At 39.0% G+C, this 25022-nt stretch overlaps 1 protein-coding gene and 1 long non-coding RNA gene across 3 annotated transcripts; one reads left to right on the top strand and one right to left on the bottom strand.

Moving 5' to 3' along the window:
- Positions 1–6147: 6147 nt before the first annotated feature.
- LOC111767527 (uncharacterized) lies at positions 6148–12643 on the bottom strand. Its single transcript, XR_002799259.2, has 3 exons — positions 12591–12643; positions 8971–10237; positions 6148–6944 (listed from the first exon to the last, which is right to left on the bottom strand). It is a non-coding gene; the product is annotated as an uncharacterized lncRNA (long non-coding RNA).
- On the top strand, positions 11884–24187 carry LACTB (lactamase beta). Of its 2 annotated transcripts, none has more exons than XR_011425968.1 (6): positions 11884–12313; positions 12795–12861; positions 14389–14579; positions 14869–15220; positions 16447–16608; positions 23406–24187. XR_011425968.1 is itself a non-coding variant. In XM_023616124.2 (6 exons), the coding sequence occupies exons 1-6, from the start codon at positions 11951–11953 to the stop codon at positions 23935–23937; spliced, it is 1671 nt and encodes a 556-aa protein (XP_023471892.1). In that variant the 5' UTR covers positions 11888–11950; the 3' UTR covers positions 23938–24187. The 2 variants fall into 2 exon arrangements, 1 of the variants encoding a protein (XP_023471892.1); XM_023616124.2 differs by having other exon boundaries at positions 11888–12313; positions 16443–16608.
- Positions 24188–25022: the final 835 nt, after the last annotated feature.

The following is a 25022-nucleotide window of genomic DNA, read 5'->3' as shown; positions in this document are numbered from 1 at the left end:
AAACCGGATGTCTCGACCACCACACTCAATGGCATCACCAGCTTCTGAAAACAAGCACCTCTGATCAGTGGAGCCTACTTCACACATCTGCTGCCAAGTGAAGGGAGACTGGGATAAACATAAATTCTTGACGCCATCACCTACCAGCTGTGTGGCTTTGGGCAAATTACTTAACTTCCTGTCCCTCCATTTCCTCATGTATAAAATGGCAACAATAACAATGCTATCCACCTTTAGAGCTGGTATGATGCTTAAATGTAATGATGTATGTAAAGTGCTTAGAACTGTGCCTGACATGGAATAAGCACCTTTATTTGCTATTATTATTGTTATTCCTTAGGGAGGTAGGATTCATAAGATAAGAAATTCTCTCGAATAAGGGAAAAGTGTTTTAAGGAGGCCCCAAAGAAGCCAAATATCCACGACATCTTGATTCAGTGCTGAAGAGTATAACAAAAATGAATTACTCCACTCATTTCATTCAATAAAAATGTCAGTGTCCATGGGGCTCAGGGTGCAAATAATACTTTATCTTCTTATTTGCATAAATCAAATTAAATACAGTTAGGGCCTCACCTATCAAAGTTGGTAAAAAGCACAATATTAACCGTTTTGGGGGGAGGGACTCTTTCCTCCTCTTAAGTATCAAACAAGAGCCCCAGAAAATTGTGGCGACAGGTTGCTGGTCCTCTGTCTATGGTTGCTGCTGTGGTGTTCTGTGGGGGTCCCCAGGCCTGCAAAGGCCACTTGTAGGTGGGAATTCCCTCTGCACACAACCTCATCAGTATCCAGCTTAGTCTTGGGAGGTCTTCACTGAGCTTGGAAAAGCCATGGTCTTTGGAGGTTCCTGCTCAATGTGCACAGGCAGCTGTGTCTTCTAGAGGCAGGCTCTCCAGGGCTGTGCCAGCTGGTCCAGACCCAGGGCCACACTCTTGGAACCTGCACCAACCGTCATTCTCCTGTCTGCTCCCTTTCCCCACGCCTGTTCCCAATAGTGGGTATGGGTGTGAGAGACTAGAAGGAAGGAGGAGGGTGATGAAAGAAAGCAAGCAGATGCCTCTCCCTGCATAACCCCCATTCAACTCCTACCAGGCCCCCAGGCAGCTGCAAGAGGCACCCTGCCCAGCTCCTGGAGACAGGTGTGGACTGGACTTGGCAAATGGAATAGTACCTGAAGCAACTGAATAGTCCCTTGAAATTACACTATTTTAATAGCTAGATGTGGCTGAAAAGGTACTAGAGCAGACAGAGATATCACTAAAGCTCCCCTCTACCCAGCTGGAAAGGGATTTGGCGAAGCAAAGCAGATAGCTGGGCAAGACAAAACCGTCTCTGTTTGCTCTCCGGTGGGTTGAGACCTCTCAAATGGACCAGTTAAGGTTGTTAACTACCCCCTGGGGACTCAGAGTCCTGGCTGCCCTCTTGGCAGGGGAGGAAATCTGGTTTATTCCTTTGTGGGCTGCTTTTTTTTCCGGAAAAAACAAGAAAACAGTTTTTCTCAATAGGTTATCCACATGCCTAGCTAACCACAAGAGTCTGGACTTTCTCATGTGGCTAAACAGAGCTTGAGCTTCAGAGTATTCATCCTGGTTCATACTGCATCTTTTATTTTTAAATAAACTTTTTATTTTGAGATAATTGTAGATGCCCATGCAGTTCTAAGAAACAAGACAGAGAGATCCTGTGTACCCTTTATCTGGCTTTCCCCATGGATAATCTTGCAAAACTATAGTAAAATTTCACAACCAGGATACTGACAATTGATACAATCAAGATACAGAAAAGCTCCATCATCACAAGGATCCCTCATATTGCCCTTTTAAAGCAATATCCATTTCCCTCTCCTTAACACCTGGCAAACACTCATCTGTTCTCCATTTCTATAAGGTTGTCATTTCAAGAATGTTATATAAATGGAATCATACAGCTACATATCTTTGGGAATTGCTTGTCTCACTCACCATAATTCTCTGGAGATTCATCCAGGTTGCTGTGTATATGAATAGTTCTTTCCTTTCTTTGCTGAGAGGTATTACATGGTAGGAATGTAACACAGTTTGTTTAACCATTCATCAGCTGAAGGACATCTGGGTTGCTTTCAGTCTGGACCATATGAATAAAGCTGGTATAAATATTCATGTACAGGCTTTTGTATGAACATAAGTCCTCATTTCTCTGGGCTTAATGCTCAGAATTGCAAATACTGGGTCATATGGTTTGTTTTTTTAGGAAACCACAAAACTATTTTCCAGAATGGCTGTTCCATTTTACATTCCTTCCAGCAATGCATAAGTGATCCAGCTTCTCTGCATCCTCGCCATCATTTGGTGTTGTCACTATTTTTTATTTTTGCCATTTCAACAGATGTGTAGTAATATTCCACTGTAATTTTAGTTTTTATTTACCTATGGAAATGATTTTGAACATCTTTTCATGTGTTTTTTGGACATCTGTATATCCTCTTCAGTGAGATGTCTCTTCATGTCTTCTGGCCATGTTCTAATTATATTGTTTGTTCTCTTCTCTGTTGAGTTTTGAGAGGTCCTAAAATATTCTAAATGCTAGTCCTTTCTTGGATATGTGGTTTGCAAATATTTTCTCCCACTCTGTAGCTTATCTTTTCATCCTATTATGAGAGTCTTTCTCAGATAAAAGTTTTGATTTTTAAGTCTAATATATTAATTTTCCTTTTATGGGTCATGCTTTTGGTGTCAAGTCTAAGAATTCTTTCAATAGCCCCAGACCCCAAAGATTTTCTCTTAAGCTTTATTCTAAAAGTTTTATAGTTTTACATTCACATTTAAGTGTGTGATCCATTTTGAGTTAAATTTTATGTGAGACTTAGATTGAGGCTCATTTTTTTTGCTTATAAATGTTGAATTGTTCCAATACAGTTTGTTAAAAAGGTTATCTTTCCTCCATTGAATTACTTTTCACCATTGTCAAAAATCAGTTGGACATATTTGTGTAGGTCTATTTCTACATTCTCTATTCTATTCCTCTGGTCTATATGTCTGTTCCTCTGCCAGTACTACACAGTCTTGATCACGGTGTTATACAATACGTCTTGAAATCAGGTTGACTGATTTCTCCCACTTTATTCTTCTTTTCAAAATTGTTATGGCTATTCTGGTTTCTTTGTCTTTCCATAAAAATTTTAATACATTCTTGTCTATATCTATAAAAAAATCTTGCAGGGATTTTAATAGGAATTGTGTTAAACCTGTATATCAGTTTGTGGAGAATTGACATCTTTACTATGTTGAGTCTTCCAATCCATGAATATGGTATGTCTCTCCATTTATTTAGATCTTCTTTGAGTTCTTTCATCATTGTTGTGTAGTTTTCAGTATACCAGTGCTGTACATATTTTGTTAGATTTACACCTAAATATTGTGGGATATTTTTGAGTGATAAAATATGGTATCGCATGTAAAATTTTGGTGTCCAAGTGTTCATTGCTGGCATATGGAAATACAATTGGTATTTTTATGCTTTTCTTATATGCTATGACCTTGCTGAACTCACTTATTAGTTCCAGGAGGTTTTGTTTGTTTGTCTTTAAAGATTCCTGTGAGGTTTTCTAACTATACATTCAGATTATCTATAAATAGGAACAGTTTTACCTCTTCCCTTATAATATATGTGCTTCTTATTTCCTTTTCTGTCTTATCTAACTGGCTAGAATTTCCAGCACTATGTTGAACAAGAGTAGTGAAAATGGACATACTTGTCTTATTCTTAATCTTAGGGGAAAGCATTCAGTCTTTCCCATTAAATATAAGTTAACTGTAGTTTTTAGAGAGAGAGATGCTCTTTATCAAGTTGACCAAGTTCCTCTTTATTCCTATGTTTCTGAGAGGTTTCTGGTTTTTTTTTTTTTTTTGAGGAAGATTAGCCCTGAGCTAACATCTGCCACCAATTGTCCTCTTTTTGCTGAGGAAGACTGGCCCTGAGCTAACATCTGTGCCTGTCTTCCTCTACTTTCTATGTGGGATGCCTGCCACAGCATGGCCTGCTGAGCAGCACCATGTCTGCACCCAGGATCCAAACTGGCGAACCCAGGGTCACCAAAGTGGAACGTGTGAACTTAATTGCTGCGCCACCAGGCAGGCCCCTGAGAGTTTTTATTATGAAAAGGTGTTGACTTTTATCAAATAATTTTTCTACATCAATTGATATCATTATGTGATTTTTCTTCTTTAGCTTGTTAATATGGTAGATTGTGTTGGTTGATTTTTTAAAATATTAAACGAAGCTTCAATCCTTGGAATAAACCTCACTTGGTCACAGAGTATAATTCTTTTTATGTACTGCTGAATTTTATTTGGTAGTATTTGTTAAGAATCTGTAAGTCTATATTCATAAGAGGTATTGGGCTGTAACTTTCTATCTTTTTTTGTAGTGTCTTTGTCTGATTTTGGTATCAGGGTTCTACTATGGGAAGGTGTTCCCTCCTCTTCTATTTTCTGGAAAAGATTGTAGAGAATTGGTGCTAATTCTTGTTTAAATGTTTGTTAGAATTCTCCAGTAAAACCATCCGGGCCTAGAGATTTCATTGGGGGGCAGGGGTGTTAAATTATAAATTCAATCCTCTTAGTAGTTATAAAGCTATTCAAATTATATTTTGGTTAAGTTGTGTCGAGTTTATCAATCTTTTTGAAGAACCAGCCCTTTGTTTCATTGATTCTCTCTATTGTTTTTGTTTTAAATTTCATTGATATATGCTCTTTATTATTTCCTTTCTTCTGCTGCTTTGGGTTTATTTTGCTCTTTTTTTTTCCTAGATAGGAGCTTAGACTATTGATTTGAGACCTCTACTCTTTCCTAATGTACACCATTTCCCAATTTATATAATTTAGTGCTGTAAATTTCTCTCTCAGTGCTGCTTTATCTGTGCTCCATAAATTTTAATATGCTGTATTTTCACTTTCATTCAATTCAATGTATCCTTTAAATTTTCCTTGAGGCTTCCTTTTTGACCCATAGATTACTTAGAAGTGGAAAAATGTGAAAATAGAGAAAGTGAGTAATAAATTCTAACCTATCAAAGCTATCCCCTTATATGAGACTTTTTCCATACAGAGTGTAATTCCAGGTATTCAAGAGAATGTAATGTGTTCACATAGACTTGCAGGCTCTGGCATGAAGGCATAGGTTTCCACCTCACATAGAAGACATACTTTGTGATGGTGCTATAGTGAAGGATTATTTGATTAGAAGTAACAGAAACCCATTCAGATTAATTTTGAGAAAACTGAAAGAAGAATTGGGGAGATTATTGGAATGTTTAAAGGAATTCTTACAGACATGCCCCAAACAGGAAGTGTACTGGGGGGCAGGTGAGCTGAAAGCTGGAACCTAAGCCATCAAACTAAAGCAGCTCTGATTCTTAATTAACTGTCTGTCTGTCTAACTAACTAATTATATGGCCTCTCATCTATGCACATCTGTCTCATTCCCTTCTCTGCAGACCAGCTTTCTCTATTTCTCAATACTTGAGGAAAAAGGTGGCCATATGGTCCTCCAGGATCCACCAGCCCAAGCACTCAAGAAAGACTGACCAAAATTCCTGTACCACTGTTAAAAAGTTCTGGGAGAGAAAATTCAATTTGGCTGACCCTGGGTAGGGGTTTACCTGTCATCCAATCATTTGTGGCAAGAATGGACAGGTCATATGACGCTCTGTCCTCTGCTCAATAAAAGCTTTGGAAACAAGCTAGGAAGGGGTTTTGCAAGAGGGGATAGGGATGGGATAAAAATGAATGGCAGTGTTAAAACAGTATGTGATCCTTGCTAAGGGGTGACATCCGCCACATTTAATCTTGACAAGGTTCACTGGGAGGTATGCATCTTCCCAGATCCAGATACAGTAATAGCCCACCAGTCACAGCCCGTTTCTGCTGATACACATGGGAATCCATAATGCGGTCAGAAAAAACCTGGAATTTCTTGCTAAAGACTTTGAAGATATGGGTAAGAAACTGATTAGAGACTAAAATGGTGGGAACCTGACAAAGGATTGAGTGCCCTTAGCACCCAGTACAGTGCATAGATCACAGCAGTCTTCACTAAATGTGGTTGAGTGAACGACAGAATCTCATAAAGACCTGGAAGAATGTGTCAGACAAGAGACTTACCCTGAAATGGGCTTCCAACCAAATTTATGTTTTATTTTTTTAATTTTAATTTCATAGAATACATATGTATTCTTTTTTGAAAAAAATAACCTAACAGATGAAGCTAAAATCCTCTCCGACCACCACTTTGAATTCTTGCCTCCTCCCTCACTCCCCAAGAGCAATCACTGCTGTAAGTTAGGTGTGTGTGCTTCTAGACCTTCTGAAATACCTCTACAAGCATATACATGTACCCATCAAAAATACGTAATGCTGTGTAGGTTTTAAAAATATATAAATGGTATTATTCTGTACAAACTGCTCTTCAGTTGTCTTTTTTTATTTAAAAAAAAAAAGTTTTGCTTTATATTTCTTCTAGTCGGCCCAGAAAGAGACCTAGCTCATTCCTTTCAATGGATACACAGTATTCCGTGGTATGGATGTGCCACAACTTGCCCATTCCCTTCGTGAAGGGTGTTTAGGTTGTTTCCAATGTTTTGTTATTATCAAAAATGCTGCAATAAACAGTCTTGTATTATTTCTATATGCACACGTGTGGAAGACTGTAAAACAGGGTCACAATTCTCCACCCTCCCTATATCCATACACTTTACAATGAGAGTTTGTAGCTCTTCTCATCAACAGGTAAAATCCTTTTCTCTTCCCCTTAAATCTAGGATGACTTTGGACTTAATTTGGCCAATAGAATGCAGCAGACGTGACAGTGTGCCAGTTCCAAGCTTAGGCCTCAAGAGGTCTTGAATGCTTCTGCCTTCTCTCTCTTGGATCTCTGTCCAGCCATCAGGTGAACAAGCCCAGGCAACCCTGTTGGAGAAAGAGAGACCAGACAGAACAGAACTGAGCTGTGTCAGCTGAGGGCAACCTACCCCAGCCAGCCCCCAACTAACCCAGCAGCAGACTGCTGACAATGACTGAGGCCAGAGGAAATCAGAAGAACTGCCTTGCTGAGTCTAGCCCAAGTTGCCAACCTGGAAAGCTGTGAGCTAAATAAATAGTTCTTGTTTTACAGCAAAAGTTATCTGATGCAATGTGTGCAGATACTTCTTTAGAGTAGTAGTTTTCAAACTTTAGCCTGTATCAGAATCAGCTAGTGGGCTTTTAAAATCACAGATTGTAGGGCACCACTCTTAGAGTTTCTGACTTAGTAGAGCTGGGTGGGACCTGGAGCACTGGCATTTCCAAAGAGTTCTCAGGTGATGCTAATGATGGTGGTCCAAGGGCCATACTTTGAAAAACGCAGCTCTAGAATATATAACCTAAAAGTGGTGTTGTGGGTCATGAGTTATAAGCATTTTTTGATAGTTAATAGTTACTCCCAAGTTACTATCCAAAATGAATGTACCCTCATCTAAATTTTAGGGATAAAAAAATAAACCACCCAAATAAAACTTTAAAATCACATAGTGTGAGGAGTAATTGTGACCAAGTAGCAGCATTAAGGAGGAAGTACTTAGTAATTCTTGACGTTGGAAGGTGCGGCAAGAAGCTGATTAACAGTAATATTTATGACCTCTGATGTCGACACACCAAAGCACAGGGTATGAGTAATGAATTTTGAAATGTTAACCCAAACAAACAAATAGTATTTCACAATACTACATATTATAATATAGTATATACTATACTGAGATATAGTTGAACAGAACTTGTGTCCAGAAGCAGCTCCAGAAGAATATTCCTTCTTCCAAAGAAATAGCCGGGGAGGAGGTCCCGAATAGTCACTTCCTAGCCTCATCCCTTACCTCACTCGCCTTAGGTCTCAATGGCAGCCGCCATGGCCATCTCTTAATTCCATGAGTGAAACCTCCTCCCTCCCACCACAGAGTCTCTGCACTCGCTGATTCCTCTGCATGGAACACTTCCTCTCTCTTTCTGCCCAAGGTCTTAGATCTACCTTCACTTAATTAGGAAAACCTCTCCCGATCTCCAAGACTAAATCAAACCTCACGATAATAGCCTCTCAACGCACTATGCATCTCTCCTTCTCAGCACTTACTACAGCGGGATTTTACATTTGTTTCTGTGTTTATTTGACTCATGACTTTCTTACCCTCCGGCCTGTAAGTTCCAGGAGGGCTGAGACCATGTCTGTTTTGAGTCACCATTGTAACCTCAGCAACAACTTTGTCTAGCAAAGAGCAGATACCCATAAATATGTGTTGGATGATTAAAAGTAGGGTTCTGCAAAAGCCTTAAAAGAACCTGAGGTCAAAAGTACAAAGGAAAATATTCAGGAGAGGAAACAAAAGTACTACCTCCAAGTCTCAGAATAGCAATGACGGGCTCCCCGCTGTATGAACAACCATCTCAAAAGAGTACTGGCTACGGGACCTCTGACCCCCTGGAGAGAGGTTCCTACTGGTGTACCAGTGGGTTCTATCTGAGGTCCAGCCTTATTCAATACTTTGAACGAGACAGAAATTTTGCCTATCTCATTGGAAGAAGATATGAAAGTCAAAAGGTTTATGATATATCCAAAACCAGAATTTAGATTAAATACCATAGAAATACTAACTCGAAACCAATAAGATAAAGGTTAACAGAGCTATATGTTAAATCAATTTTGCAAGTACATGATATGGAAGGGAAGCTGGATTTGACTATAACATTTATGTAAAAAAAAAAGAAAGACTTGCTTGCTGACCACAAATTCATTATGAACCAATGCTGTGATTCAACTGGTAAAAATGTTAACTGTCCAGAGGATAGGAAGTGAGGGTCTAGTTCTTAGAGCCAGTTTGGGGCCTGGGAACCTTGAGTTATGAAGAATGGTTAGAGCAGCTGGAGAAGTTTAGCCCGCAAAAGTAAACAAGAGAAAACAAAAACTGACCTCGGAGGCAGGCCACCGCCTTTGCGCTTCAAACTCCAGAGGGAAAGAGATGCCCTTTTTAAAGCTCTCAGGATTTTTTATTTTCCACAATTTCTGATAAGCTCTTTTTCATATCCTTATGTTCTTGTTTCATTTATTCCTATTTTAGTTTCATAATTCCTTGTTTGTTTCTTGAATATTGTGATTCATTTCTCCCTTTGAGAATTCTTTGAAAAAACACATATTTAGTTTTCTATCGACTCATCTTTTTTTTAGCCAGAGAATGCCCTTTTTTTTTCTCTTTTCCTGTAGATTGTTCTACTGCTTTCATTTGTCTGAGGTTATTTCACTTTTTGATTATTGATTTTGTTGCCAGTCTTTCTTAGAAATATTTTCCTTCATATGTTTTGGAAATTTGGTTTGCAGGTTTATTTTTAGCGGAAAAACTCTTTCTTTCTTCTTTTTCCTTCCTTTCCTTCTCCTCTTTCTTTCTGTCTTCCCACTCTTCTCCCTGTCTAGGGATTTACTTTTCTTCCATCTAGTTTCTCTGGCTCCCAATCCAGAGCCAGCTAAAATATTGGCACTCTGGGCTCCCCTCCGAGGTGACAGTAAAGATCCTGCCAACACATCTGCCACCTGCTCAGTCAGGCTGCCTCCTAGGCATTGGGCTTGCTTGGACAACCTTTATTCTGTTACCTTCACAGAAGCCATACTTTGGGTGGCCTCTACCTGCTTCTAAACTGGTGGAAGTCCACAGGAGCTTAGCTTTTGCTCTCTATGTGGCTCTGTGTTTCTGTTCCATTTCTGATCCAAAGAGAGGTACAGAAGAGTGCATAAAATATATATATACAGTTTTTAAAAGAATGGTAAAATGAGGACTTATTGTAACCACCACTGGTTATGTCTGTCACATTTTTCTCTTTATATTTTTTCTCTCGCGGTCACGTGCTTCGACATGACCTGTAGGGACCCTGTGATGGCAATCTCCAATACCATCTTGACAGAGTGCACCTGTCCACCCTAACTGCAGGTGCTGCTCCAGAGACCTGTGAGTTTCAGTGCCAAACCCTGTGGGTCCTAGGATACCCTGATCTCTTGGGGGTTGTGGCTTTGTGAGCAGCCTCAGCACCTTATAATTATTTAGCCCCAGTATCTCCTGACTAGGTGTGGTTACCATTATTATCTTGTCCTCCAATTAAACAATTATTAGCTCAAGATGTTTACAGCTTCTTCTCCTGACAACAGCTTGTCAATTCAAGTCTGCGAACTCTCTCTCTCTCTATTCCACCTGCAAGGAAAGACAGCAGCATTTTATACATTGGGTATAATGTCCCAGTACCTAAGGCCTACAAGCTTTCAAAAATCTTTAAGAAATATATATATCAAAGTATAAATAGAAAATTGTAAAATCAGAATGGATGTTTAATTATCTTCAAAATTAACACTGTATTGGGGCCAGCCCTGGGGTGTAGTGGTTAAGCTCAGCGTGTTCCACTTCAGCAGCCCAGGTTTGCAGGTCGGCTCCCAGGCGCAGACCTATACCACTGTCGGCCATGCTGTGGCAGTGTCCCACATACAAAATAGAGGAAGTTGGCACAGATGTTAGCTTATGGCTAATTTTCCTCACGCAAAAAAAGAGGAGGATTGGCAGCAGATGTTAGCTGAAGGCAAATCTTCCTCAGCAAAAATATATGTATCTATTTTTTAATTAATATTGTGTAACTAATTGTTCAATTAGGATTTACACATTTTACATTTTGTAGCAATTTGAGGTTTGTCCAAACTGACTATAGTGGAGCCATTTTAAATGGAGTCGAGCAGCCTTTCCAGAGAAACTGCCTTGCTGTCTTCAACCTTGGACTGGGCAAAACCTTTGGAGTGGGCCAAAACAGCAATTGTTTTACAAATCATTGTTTGAAAAGTCAGCAGGAGAACTGGACATCCTGATCACAAGGACTGAGGATCGTGGACTTTCTGAAGATAAAATCAACAGTCAATCAATGTTTAGCCAAGACTAGCTCTCTGTCTCCAACTCCAATTAAAATTCTTTGTAATACAAACTTCCTCTTTTGCCTTTAAAAGCCCCTAACTTTTACTCCCTAGCGGGACACTATTTGGGTTTCTACCTGAATCTATCAGGCTCCTCGAATTGGAATTCCTGAGATCCCAAATAAACTTTTTGCTTCTCTTGCTATGCCTCTTATTCGTTGACAGTTTAGATTTCTTATTTCAAGAGAATCTCTGATTATGTACAGATGTCAGAAATCATAGCTAACTGTAATTTTATGAGTTACTTTTGGATTAAAATTTTTAAGTGCCAAATTTAAAACTTTTTTACAGCAAAAGAATTTTTTTTAAATATAAGGCCTGGATATAAGTTACTAAGTTTGATGTGGTGTAGAGCTAGACCTCCAGAAGTAAGAGATTTTAAAAGAGCCTTAGGTAAATGGAAGAAGTTGAAATGAGACAAAGAGTGGAGATGGCAAAAGAGAAAAAAGAGAGTTCTCAGGGGAAAAAAGATGCCTGTTGAGCGGCTGCTGTGTGCCAGGCGCTGTTCCAGGAGCTGAGGATCCAAAAGCAAAAGTCCTGGCTCTCCAAACAGGTCACAGCCCGGTAAGGAATCAGAGTAGTTCAGCGAAACAAAGCGTTAAGTGTTATTAAGGAGGGGTGCGCACTGGCAGTCCAGGTGTGGCGACAACATCCACGGGGACGGGAACTAGGAAGTCTTCTCAGATGAGGTGACAGCAGATTTGATGGGAGGCAGAGAGGGAAAGTCGGGGGAGGGGGATGAAAAAATACCCAGAAAGAGACAGGCAAGGAGAAAACAATGAAAGGAGGAAGGGCTCGATGCGATCGGCGCTCCGGACGTCGGCCGTCGACTGCTAAAGTCTGAGCGCGGTCCCCGCCCCCTCCCCTCCCCGGCCGTCCCCTCCCTTCCCCGCGCCTCCGCAGCCCGCCCGGCCAGCGGGAGCTGCGAGGCTGCCGGCTCGCCAGAGACGCCATGTACCGCCTCCTGTCAGCCGTGACCGCCCGGGCCACGACCCCCAGGGGCTGGGCGTGGGGCAGCGGGCGGCGCGGGGCCCACCAGCGCGCCGGGCTGCCGCCGCTCGGCCCCAGCTGGGTCGGGGGCCTCGGGCTGGGGCTGGGGCTGGCGCTCGGGGTGAAGCTGGCGGGCGGGCTGAGGGGCGCGGCCCCCTCGCCTCTCCCCGCAGCCCCCGACCCCGAGGCGTCGCCTCAGACCGAGCCGCTGCCACCGCAGGAGCTGTCCCTCGCCCCGTGGTCACCGCAGACCCCCGCGCCGCCCCACTCCAGGCGCTTCGCCAGAGCCATCGAGAGCAGCCGCGACCTGCTGCACCGGATCAAGGTGCGGCGACAGGGGGCGTGGGCAGCCGGGCAGCCGGCGGCCCACCCCCGGCGTCACCTCGGAGTGGGGCCCCTCGACGGTCGTTTCCTGGGGCCGAGCGGACCCCAGCCGGGTGGTGGGATGCCCGCGGTCGGCTTCTGAGAAACACTTCCCATTTCCTGACCGCACAGCCACGGTCAGACGTTCTTGGGGGGTTGCCCAAGTCGAGGCGGAGGTCACCGCCCGCCTAGGGGACCGCCCCTTCCCCCTCCGTGTGCCGACAGCGTACACCCCTCACCAATAGCGCCCGGCCGGCCGGCCGGAGGCGAGGTGGGCGGGCCCGGGCCGAGGGGGCGGGGCCGAGCGGAGGGGGCGGGCCCGGGCCGAGGGGCGGGGCCGAGCGGAGGGGGCGGGGTCTGGGGGCTCCGGAGGAAATCGGTGGCGGAGGGGCGGGGGCGTTGGGCTGTCTTTGAACTGTCAGTTGTTTCTCCTTCGTTCTTAGGATGAGGTGGGCGCGCCGGGCATAGTGGTTGGAGTCTCTGTAGATGGAACAGAAGTCTGGTCCGAAGGTGGGCTCAGAAAGTGTTACTTAGTGGCTTGTTTTGTGCCAGTTGGTGAATGAAATCTTGATGTTTTACCGCCTGGCGTGAATCCCATGAAATGCTGTTCAGTTTACTTCAAGCCACACGTATTGTAGAGAAAACGTGTCTAACAATGAAGAATTAGGTTTTCTATAAACAAGAAGATTTAAAATGTGACTCTAATGAGTAAATTGGAGTCCTCAAGATGGCTTGTTTCTACCTTTACTTTTCTGTAACGACTGGATTTATTCTGAAAGTTGTGTATAGAACCATCTGTTAACTGCGTATTTGTAGATAACCCTGATGACTAGATAAAGCATGAGAACTTTGTGTTTTTCTTTTTTAATTCAGTCAACAATTCATTGAGTCCCCTGTTTGTAATATGCACTGTACTAAGTACTGGAGAGAGACACGATTCCTCGTCCTTAATGAGTTTACGATCTACTTTATTACTTTCTTTGAGGAGGCAGAAATGTCCGCTACTTTTTCAAAGAAAAAGCTAGAAACTTTGGGAGGAGGATTTCTAATCATTTTATGATACTTTTATCAAAGCATATTTTATAACTTGATTTACATCTCCATTGCACACCAATTGGTCCAACTGGTCATCCCAGGTTTTGAGGAACTGTGCTTTTAGGAAATGTTGTTTCAGACATCATTTAAAGAAAGTAGTACTTGTTTACTCCTTACTATCGGAGCAGTAGGGTTTTGAATTTAAAGAAAAATGATTCTTCTCCCAAGTATAAGTATAGTCTAATTGTGATACCTAATTCATGGAAATATTTTAGTCAAAAATGAATGAAATGTTAGCTTTATGGGTGAGGGCTTTGTTTTTATGTAGATATTTTTCAGCATAATCCACATTTAACAGTTTAAAAACAATCATTATACCTTTTCTTTCTTTTCAAATCTCAGTTATTTATATCTCAAAGTTAGATTTCCACACTTTCAGCCTGTCAAGAAGGTGAAACCAAACCTAAAAAATTTTCTAGAAGGAGCTTTAAATTAGTGGTAAATTGTTTTTCTTCTAGTTTGTAACTGAATTAAATTGATGGTTAGCTAGATTGGATTTGTGGGACATCTTTTCACATTCATTTTTATTGGGTGACTATTTTAATGAATTCAGTGGAAACTCACTAAAAAATCGAGAATAAATATAATCTGAAGAAGAATGATGTTTTCTTTGAAGAAGGTAGAGTAATTTATTTGAAATGTAGAATAACTAAATTGTTTAGTTAAGCTAAGAAAAATTAGTGTCTGAATCAGAAAATTACTATTGTGCACATGGTACAATTCAGTTTAGCTATAAGGTTAAATTGTTAGACTTACTATTGTCAGTGTCGCTAAGACACTCATCGCTTACGTGTTCAGTTTTAATTCACTTATAAGAGTGGAATATCTTTTCCTTTAGATAAATACACAGGATGTTTTAAGATAGTATTATTTCAGTTTTTCAAGACTCCTTTGACAATGAAGTCAATTAATAGTGACTTTTTGCTTTTTTTTTCCCCAAAGGTTTAGGTTATGCTGATGTTGAGAACCGTGTACCATGCAAACCAGAGACAGTTATGAGAATTGCCAGTATCAGCAAAAGCCTCACCATGGTTGCCCTTGCCAAATTGTGGGAAGCAGGGAAACTGGATCTTGATGTCCCAGTACAACATTATGTTCCTGAATTCCCGGAAAAAGAGTATGAAGGTGAAAAGGTAACAAAACTCACAGTTCATTTTACTAATGACATGTTAAATGGTTTACACTTTCATAGGATTCTTTGGTTTGTTTTTAATAATTGTTAATGGATTAAGTTTTCTTAATCCAGATGATAATCAAGTGGGTATTTTTCTGAAATTTAAGGCTAAAGATCTGTATATGATATATTTTTCCAGCAGCAATTTAACATGGAAAATATTAATTCCTGATGCATTATTCCAAGGCTACTAACTTTTTATTGTACAATTTAATCATGTAATTGAATTTTCATGTTTTTACAATTAGGTTTCTGTCACAACAAGATTATTGATTTCCCATTTAAGTGGAATCCGTCATTATGAAAAGGACATGAAAAAGGTGAAAGAAGAGAAAGCTTATAAAGCCTTGAAGATGATGAAAGGGACGATGGAATCTGACCAAGAGAGAGAGTTAAAAGAAAAAGGAGGCAAAAGTAATGAAAAGAATGACTTTGCTAAAGCTAAGATAGAGCAGGATAATGAAGCCAAAGGCCGGAATTCAAAGCCTGGCAAGAAAAAGAATGATTTTGAACAAGGCGAATTATATTTGAAAGAAAAGTTTGAAAATTCAATTGAATCCCTCAGATTATTTAAAAACGATCCTTTGTTCTTTAAACCTGGTGAGTTTTAATTCCTTCTCTTAATGAAGTCATCATTATTTGAAGGATTAATTTTCAGAAAATCCAAAATGACACCACTCTGAGTGCATTCGATGTGGTGGGTGATTGTGGCGTGGATTTTGTTGTCAGTGCAGCGCTTGCCTTTTTGTCTGTGGTTCCTCACACAGCCTAGCATCTAGGTGGCCAGTTGTCTAGATTTAGCCTCGTTAGTGGCTACCCAGTCATTCTCAGTATCAGGATGTTCAGTATCAAGATGTTTGTGGAAAAATTATGGAGAAATGTTGGAATGATAGTTCTCCAAATAAAATCTGGACAAAGTGGACAGAATAAAGTATTGCTAACATTTTAGTATTTAGTTAGAATTTAAATTGCTCAGCTTATTTTGTACTTTATTCCTTAAATTAGTGTTCATCAACTTAATTTTATTTCCCAAAAAGCTGATCTGTAAAAATAATTCTTTGTTTTTGTATATTTTTTGGTGCGATGCCTACTGAAATCACTTAATATCTTTAAATTTACCATAGATTTATTTACTTTTATTCCATTTTCATTTTTAAAGTTGTTTTTACTGTGAATATATATTATATAGGTATAGTTTTATAAGGGCAAAGAATATAATTATGGATTTTGTCTTAAAAAATAAGGTTCCTATCCATTTTTAATACAGATCATACAATCTACATTTCCAGAATCCAAAATGATTCAAAGGTATATATTTGAAAAAATATATATATTTGAATATGTATTTGTATTTTAATATGTATTTGAAACAAGGTTCTTATACCTACATATATTTTATTAAAATAGCATGTTCAACTAATTATGCCTTAAACAATGGGTAGTAGTATATTAAGAACAAGACAGTTGACTCAAGAAACCGTATTTGCTTTTCTTTCTCTTCCTGTTTTGTTGCTACTTTGACAGATTTTTGTTTTGTTTTGAGGTAGGATTTATTTGCTTATTTCATTATCATAGAAAGGAATAGATTCATATGAAATTTTAAGTATATTGGTCATCATTTTATTCTTATGTTAGAGACATGGGATAAGTAAGGCCATTGCAAAATTGACTAAATTTAATATATCATCCATGATGTTTTTCTAAAAGCTGAAGTAAAATATTCCAGTTTTAAGGTATGGCAATTTTCATTGGGAAACTTTTACATGTTTTTAAATAATAATGAAGCATTTTCTTTTTTTTCCCCTTGCAATGATGTCTCAAGGTAGTCAGTTTTTGTACTCAACTTTTGGCTATACCCTACTGGCAGCCATAGTAGAAAGAGCTTCAGGATATAAATATTTGGACTATATGCAGAAAATATTCCATGACTTGGATATGCTGACAACTGTGCAGGAAGAAAATGAGCCAGTGATTTACAATAGAGCAAGGTAAATGAATACCTTCTGGTGTGTCTAGCTATATCACATCTTAACACTATGTTATCAATTAAAAGTCAGATTTTCCTTTTCTTCATTCCAAAAGCAACTTGCCGCATTTTGGGAGCTTTTCTACATGTCTGTTTTTCCATCTATAAAGTGAAGGAAATAAAATGTATTTGTAGAGTACCCCAAAGATCCTTAGATAAAAGACAGCAATAATAATTTAAGCACGTAAATAATTAAACCAAAAATTGCACCTATCATGACTATCTATGATTTGCTCTTCAGTCATCTCTTTCTTGTATGTTTTAGCTAATGCTTTGTTTGCTTGTTTACCTTTTATTATTTTTTGTTTTAACTTTATTTTGAAATGATTTCATACTTATAGAAAAATTGCAAGAATAGTACAAAGAATTCTTGTATACCTTTCACCCAGATTCCCCAAATGTTATCATTTTACCACACCTGCTTTATCTGTCTACATTTGAACCATTCTCTGAGCCATTTGGAAATAACTTGCAGACATGGTATCCCTTTACCTGTAAATACTTAAACATATATTTTCTAAAAACAAGGACATTCAAGAAATTAACATTGACACAATGCTTTTATCAAATCTACAGACCTTATTCAAATTTTGCCAATTATCCCAATATGTCCTTTATAGCAAAAGAAAAGAACAAAATTTATTTCTGGTCAAGGATCCAGTCCAGGATCACACATTACATGTAGTTGTCATGTCTCTCAGAAGTCACATGATGTCAGTTTGTCCCATTATTGGTGATGATAATTTTAATCACTTTGTTGAAATGGTACCCGCCAGATTTCTCCACTGTAGAAATTTGAAAGTCATTTCATTGGAATGTATCAAACTAAAACTTTATCATAACTTTTATTAGTAATTTGTAAAAGGGACGTTGGGAGAGAATCTTGAGGCTAATGACTAATATGAGTTTTATGGTTATGGTGTTTTCTTTCCATTTTACTCTTATTATTATTTGATTTGTTAGAAAGCTAACACATTTAACAGATCAACTGTTACTTTTAGCTTGCGTATTTCCATTAGTACATACTTTAAATGGCTTAATGGTACTTGAAATAGATGAAATGATGGAATTTTTTTAGCTTTATCTTCCTATCCCCACACTAGTTTTGTTCAATCTTATGTTGTATTTAATTAAATTACCATTTTTAAATTACCAGCTTATTTAAAAGGTTTAATGTGCGTTGCAAATCAGCCCGAAAGAGAGTTTTTTGGATCCAAAAGAAATTAGGTTAGCAGCAAGCAATGAATTTTAATTTTTTAAATGGCCTATAGTTCTTGACCACTTCATACTCTGATGTTTATTAGTTTTAGATCCAACAATTATATTCTACTGGAAAGCATAAGAGATATTGACAAATACAAGAGTTTGTCAATTGAATCTAAAAAAGATTGTGTAGTAAAGATGGCATATATGCATGACCTTATTTTGATTTTGATCTAGGCATTTGAAAATGAATGCCTAGATTTATATATGAGGGAGAGAAGACATTATGTATAATCATTGAGCCTCTTTTCTAAACTGAAAATTAAGGCTCTATGAATGTACACACTACAAGCCACTTATCATTTGCTGTTTCTTAATGAGCGATTAATTTACAAGTTGCACAAAAATCAAAATATGGCATATGATGATGAATTAATTTCATTTTATCTCCCATTTTTTGAAAAAAGGCCATGGACTTCCATTTCTGCTGTTCAAGGTTCCTATCAGCTCTGGGCTTTTTCTTTAGATTTTGGTGGTCCCCAATGGTGCTACAGGGGTACTTGATTCATTTTAGTTAGCTTTGATGGGCTGCTGTAATAAAATAGGGCATGAAAAGAAGGAAATATTGTCACCTAGGAAAATGTTCTGTCCATTTGCTTTGTTTTTATTTTACTTGATACAATATCTATTTGGGCCTCTAGAACTCTGATTCTTTTTTTTGTAATAATCATTTTAAAAGAGCTTAAAGGCATCAGCTTTTGAGGGAGTTCAGGGAGTAAAAGGAATTTTTTCAAAGATAGGAACAAAAATTTAAAAACCTTGAAGTAAAACTTAGCAAATGCATATATTTCTATTCATTTGTTTTATGGCATCATTTTGCAGCAAATAAAATTTCCAGCCAAAGTTTCCAACTCCTTGATCGTAATCATAAATTAAATATGTTTATACTGTCCTGACCAAGGCTTTTTAGAGTTATCGTATACCAAGAGTAAATATTTATCATCTTTATCACTTCTCTCTATGTATATGTGTGTTTTTAAAATAGTGCCTCCTAGTGTCTGTCACCTATTTAAGACATTTCCCCAGAATCCCACCCCAAAATACTAGTTACATTTCTTTGGCCAGAATTTTAGCCACAGGCCACACTTAGCTGTAAGGGATACAGGAAAATTAGTTTTTAGCTGAATACGTTCTTGTCCTAAATAAAATTGGGGTTTTCAAAATTGACTCTCTATGGGCAGGGGACAGGGGGCAAATAGGATGAGGACTGTAAAAAGTGAATTAGAAAATCTTTCATAACCGACAAGACAGCTGTTTTGCACTGATAGAGGAACAGAAACCAGATTTTAAGGAACTGAATGGATGGAGAGGGTGAGTGCATGGAAACAGTGCATGGACTATTTTATGTAGTTTGGCAGTAAAATGAGGAGAGAGAAAGGACTGGTAGCTGGAAGCTGTAACAAGGATAAAAAGATAAAAGGGGTTTTTTCCTTAGGATATAGGAAACTAGAGCATTTTGTGAACTAAGGTGAAGAAGTCAAAGTTCCTAGCATGGCACAGAAAGTCCTTTGTGACCTACCCCACATCCCATGTCTATTCCTCCAGCATCATCTCTTGCCACTTGTCCCCTTAGGCTCTCTGCTTCAGCCAAACTGAACTACTTTGCTTCCCAGGCTGGCCTCTGTGGGCAGCTATTTCATCAAGGCTTGCTCTTGATTCCTCACCTCTGTCTTGCTAGTCATCCCCCAACGTGTTACTCAAAGTGAGGTCCAGGGACCAGCAGGATTGGCATCACCAGGGAACTTGTTAGAATGGCAGAATTTCAGGCCCTCCCCAGACCTACTGAAGCAGACTCTGCATTGTAACAAAATCCTCAGGCGATTCATCTGGTTCTTTGACATTTAAGAACTATCCAGCAAGACTGTTAGCCCCTTGAGAGAACAGCCACAGTGTTTGGTTTTACTTCTCTCTCCAGTGCCTTGCAAGGTGTCTCCATTAAATATTTGGCGAGCAAATGATGCTTTGATGTATTCAATATGTTTAATGAGCACTTAGTGGATGGCAAGTACTGTTCTAGGTAGGGGAATCATCAATGAACAAGGTAGATAAGGTTCCTGCTCTTATGAAACTTGCATTCTGCAGGAAGAGACAGACTAACATGTAAACTAAGAATTTCAGGTATTATATTAAAAAATAAAACTGGGCAATGAGATATAGAGTGACAGGGAGAGGACGTCAGGGGATCTACTTAAAATAAATTCATTTAAGGGGCTGGCCCCGTGGCCGAGTGGTTAAGTTCGCGCGCTCCGCTGCAGGCGGCCCAGTGTTTCGTCGGTTCGAATCCTGGGCGCGGACATGGCACTGCTCGTCAGACCACGCTGAGGCAGCGTTCCACATGCCACAACTAGAGGAACCCACAACGAAGAATACACAACTATGTACCGGGGGGCTTTGGGGAGAAAAAGGAAAAAATAAAATCTTAAAAAAAAAAAAAACAAGCTCACTATTAGTGAGATAAATTTATAAAAAAAAAAAAAATTCATTTAAGGCCATGTCAGTTGAGCTGAGACATGAATGATAAGGAAAGCTAGCTTGCCTTGTTGCAAATACAGAAATAAGTCTGGCATGAAAGAAGCAAGGCAAAATGTTGTAAGTGATAAAATCAAAGAGGTAAGCAGGGGCTAAATCATATTGGACAGTAAGTCTCAATGCCATTAGGCCCACTGCCCCTTAATTTAATAAATATTTTATAACACCTCCTTTAATATCCTGAAATGGAAGTCATAGATCATATAACCTAGACTCAATACTCTAACTAAAATATAAAAAAGAAAAAGGATGTAATTTATAATAAATAAATGATATTTCAAAATGTTAAAGTTTACTCATGACAACGTTAGGAGTCATAATAAAGGTCAGATGCAACTATTTAATACATAAAAGCATTGTAATTGTGACAACTGTAAGTGTAGACCAATACAGGTGTATTGTATTGATGCTTCAACTCATGCCCTTGGTGGCCAACTCTGGCTAAAGTTGTGAACAAAATAAAGTGTGGTCTTTCTTCAGTTTTCACAATGGTTACATTCAAGAAAAATTCATTGCAGAGTGAAAATGTGCAAAAAGTACATTGTGTTTATATGTGAAATGGAGAGGTTCTAGGGTCAGCTAGTTGCAAACAGATTTTTTACTTATATGAATATCTGGTGGGATAGTTGAAGGTGTTACAGGATATGGGAGAATGTACCCATTGTGGTGTGACTTTTCCATACATCACAGGACATTTAGGACCTTTGGACTTCCATCCATTGAATGTCAGTAAGAGCCCTCTAATAATTGTGACAACTAAAAAAATGCCTCCAAAAATTTCCCTTAGGAAGTTGGTACTGTCTCTGTTGAGGACCATTGAGTGTGTTGTAGGCCATAGTAAAAAATTGAGCTGTATTCTCATTACAGTGGTAACCATCGAAGGGTTTCAAATGTATAGGAAAAGAGGGAGACACAATCTCTGGCTTCTGCATGAAGAATGGACTTCAAGGAGATAAAGTAATCTAGGAAGTGTAACTGGAGGAACAAGGTTGTAGAGGCAAAAAAGAAGCAGTCAAAAATGCAGGTAGTAGAATTTTAGTCTTAAAAACAAAAGGAAAATTTCTTAAGTGACGAGAGAGAAGGAAAAAATAATGGATGATGGTGTAAATACATTTTAAGATAAAGATGGGCATTGCTAGCTGACTCTAAATGGCCTCAATGTCCTCAGTAAAACAAAGGATATAGTTATCTGTTGACTGGGCCTGAGCTAGGGTAGAGGACTGAGTGGAAGAGGTTGGGAATAGCCACTATATACCAGGGAACAACCAGAAAGAATGCTAACAGCAGTGGAGACCCTTAGCAAAAGTATGAACTGATATCAGTCAGCTCAGCTTTGTTATATGAACTTCCACAGCCTTTCTTGGCAGATAAGGAACCAAGGGAAGGGTACCTGGATTTATTCAGGATTGGTGGATTGGTGTAATGTAAGGTCACGAGAGTGAGGAACCCAAATGTGCTAGTGAGACCACAGCTGAAATAGCTGAAATGGCTGATGATATAATTCAGGCTGGAACAGAAAATCAGGTGAAATCAGTAGGAACTGAAAGACCTAGGAAAATTGGTCATAGTCAAGGAGAATAGATGGAGGTCACAGTGAGGGCAGAGAGCAGGTTCAGGTGGAGAGTTGGAAGGATTGGAAATCATTGTCATAGGAAGAAATTTCTGAGTTTGAGACCTTAGAGATAAAACAGTTTAAATTGATGGTGAGATTGAGGTCTGACAGTGCTTATGAATAGCCCAAGGTAGCATGAAAATGAAGATCATTAGAGGTGAGACAGTCAGCACACTGAAAACCTAAGAGCACCATTTTATTATGACTCTCAAAGGAAAGGATCCTCATGAGCCAAGTTTCATTTTTTGTGTAATTATTTTGTAATTTCATTTCATTTACTAATATTTATGGTACAGTCTCCCGATATTAGAATAGAAACTTCATGAGGTCAGGCACTTTGTCTCTTTTGTTTAACGCTTTATCCCAGCGTCCAAACAGTACCTGACACATGGTAAGTGCTCCATCAATGACTGTTGAGTGCACGAGTAAATAACAGCTACCAGTTATTAAGTACCTACCAGAAATATGCAAAGTGTTTTAAACATGTATTCCTAAGCGCAAAGTAGATACTTTTGTCTCCATTTTACAAATTAGGATGCAGAAACAGAGAGGCAACAGACTGCCTCTCAGTTTGAATCCAACTCTGCCACTTACAAGCTGTGTGACCTTGGACAAGTTACTTATACTCTCTGTGCCTCAGTTTCTTCATCTGTAAAATAGGAATTATAATAATATCTACCTCCTAACATTGTTACTAGAATACAGTAGTTCTTATTTATATAGTTCTTAGAACAATTCCTGGCACATAGTAAGAACTAAGTGTTTGTTAATCAAATAAAATAAACATAGCTAGTAAGGGTGAGAGTTGGGATTCAAACTGAGGCTTGCTAACTCCAGCTTCTGCCACTACACCAAGAAGGTACTACATCATATCATTCTACATAGTTTTTCTATGGTTTTTTAGCAGGAGATATAGTCTCTTTATATATTAACCTTATTCCTGAACATCCCACTGTGTGCACTTTTCGTTATAAAACTCACATGGCACATGATTCACCGAGCCCAAGGACTGGGAATGTCTACTGAATGACAGGTGTCTCTGCATACGCCTGGGGCAAATATATCGTGTGTAATATTAATCAATACATTTTTGCAGGTATTAAAAGTTTGATACCCTCAGCATAGGCGAGCCATGTCAACAGAAAAACAACCCGCTTTCTTTGCTTTAATTACCCAGTTATCTGTGTTTCATCAGGATCTGAATCATACTGAAAATTAATGGTTAGTTTCTCAGAATGTATGATCACTACATTGCAATACAATCTGTCTCATGTACACATTTTCCTGTTCGTTTTCATGTGTAAAGTCAATAATAGACTATTAAATTTTTAATGACCATTCTTATTTCATTTTAGATTTTATGTTTACAATAAAAAGAGACGACTTGTCAACACACCTTACGTGGATAACTCCTATAAATGGGCTGGTGGTGGATTTCTGTCTACAGTGGGTGACCTTCTGAAATTTGGGAATGCAATGCTGTATGGTTATCAAGTCGGGCTGTTTAAGAACTCAAATGAAAATCTTTTACCTGGATATCTCAAACCAGAAACAATGGTTATGATTTGGACGCCAGTCCCTAACACAGAGATGTCTTGGGATAAAGAGGGTAAATATGCAATGGCATGGGGTGTTGTGGAAAAGAAGCAAACATATGGTTCTTGTAGGAAGCAACGGCATTATGCCTCGCATACTGGAGGTGCAGTGGGTGCCAGTAGTGTCCTGCTGGTCCTTCCTGAAGAACTGGATGCAGAAACTATACATAACAAGGTTCCCCCAAGAGGAATAGTTGTTTCTATCATATGTAACATGCAATCTGTTGGCCTCAATAGCACTGCTTTAAAGATTGCTCTGGAATTTGATAAAGACAGATCAGACATACCTTAACATCACAAGTGCAAAATGAGTTGTTTTGTTTTGTTTGAAACATTAAAGTCCCAAAATACATGAGATTTTTTAAGAATAAATTTGTAATAGAGTATAACTGAATGCAGAGAATTATGTACCTCTAATGGCTTAATTTTGTAATTGTCTTTTATTGTAGGATTAGTTCTTTATACTCAGGGAAGTAACTATATTGTTTTTACTTTTTGAAAAAAAGTGTTAACTCTTGAAATAAAATATTCTGATAAAAATATGTACTTTTGAATGTATAATATAGAGGAAATCTCATTCAACAGGAACCTCCAAATATTGTTATTTTAATATGACAGCAGAAACAAGATTATGATAAATGGTATATTAGTTATCTATTATGGTTTAAAAGAACAAAATTATCTCATAGTTTCTGAGGCTCAGGAATTCAGGAATAGCTTGACTTGGGTGGGTCTGGTGCCAGAGTCTCTAATGAGGTTGCAGACAAGAAGTTGTAGTCATCTAAAGGCTTCTCTGGGGCTGGAGGAAATGCTGCAAGTGATTCAAAAGAGAGAGAGAGCATACACATGCACGCACAAGCAGGCAACCCAGACAGAAGTCAGTGTCTTTTATAACGTAGCCTCAGAAGTCACATACTATCACATTTGCTATATTTCCTAGATCACACAGATCAACTCTGATACAACATGGGAGGGATTACACAGGATGTGACTATTAGGAGGTACAGATAATGGAAGGTCATCTTGGAAGCTGGCTACCAAAGTCTGACCTCTGGCCCCCAAGGATTCATGTCCCTCCCACATGCAAACTACACTTACCTCCTCCCAAGTCTTCCAGAAATTTTATCCCATTATAGCATCAGCTCAAAGCCCAAGATCTATCATCCAAATCAGATCTAGGTGTGGATGAGGCTTCTTAGGGGTAGTTCCTTAAGTACCGCAACTAAAATACAGTACCCTTCTTGATCTGAAGACCTGTGAACTAAAGACAAGTTGTTTGCGAATGTAACCACTCAGCAACAGGGCCGGCCCCCATTTTTAGGATTCTTCTTGAAGCTCTGAGAAGAGCTGTGAACATTCTCAGTAACTGAGCCAATA

This window comes from Equus caballus, chromosome 1, assembly GCF_041296265.1.
Source record: "Equus caballus isolate H_3958 breed thoroughbred chromosome 1, TB-T2T, whole genome shotgun sequence".
In the NCBI taxonomy this organism is placed as follows: Eukaryota; Metazoa; Chordata; class Mammalia; order Perissodactyla; family Equidae; genus Equus; species Equus caballus.
Note: the sequence above shows the minus strand (reverse complement) of the source record. Positions and strands in the feature narration are given on the sequence as shown.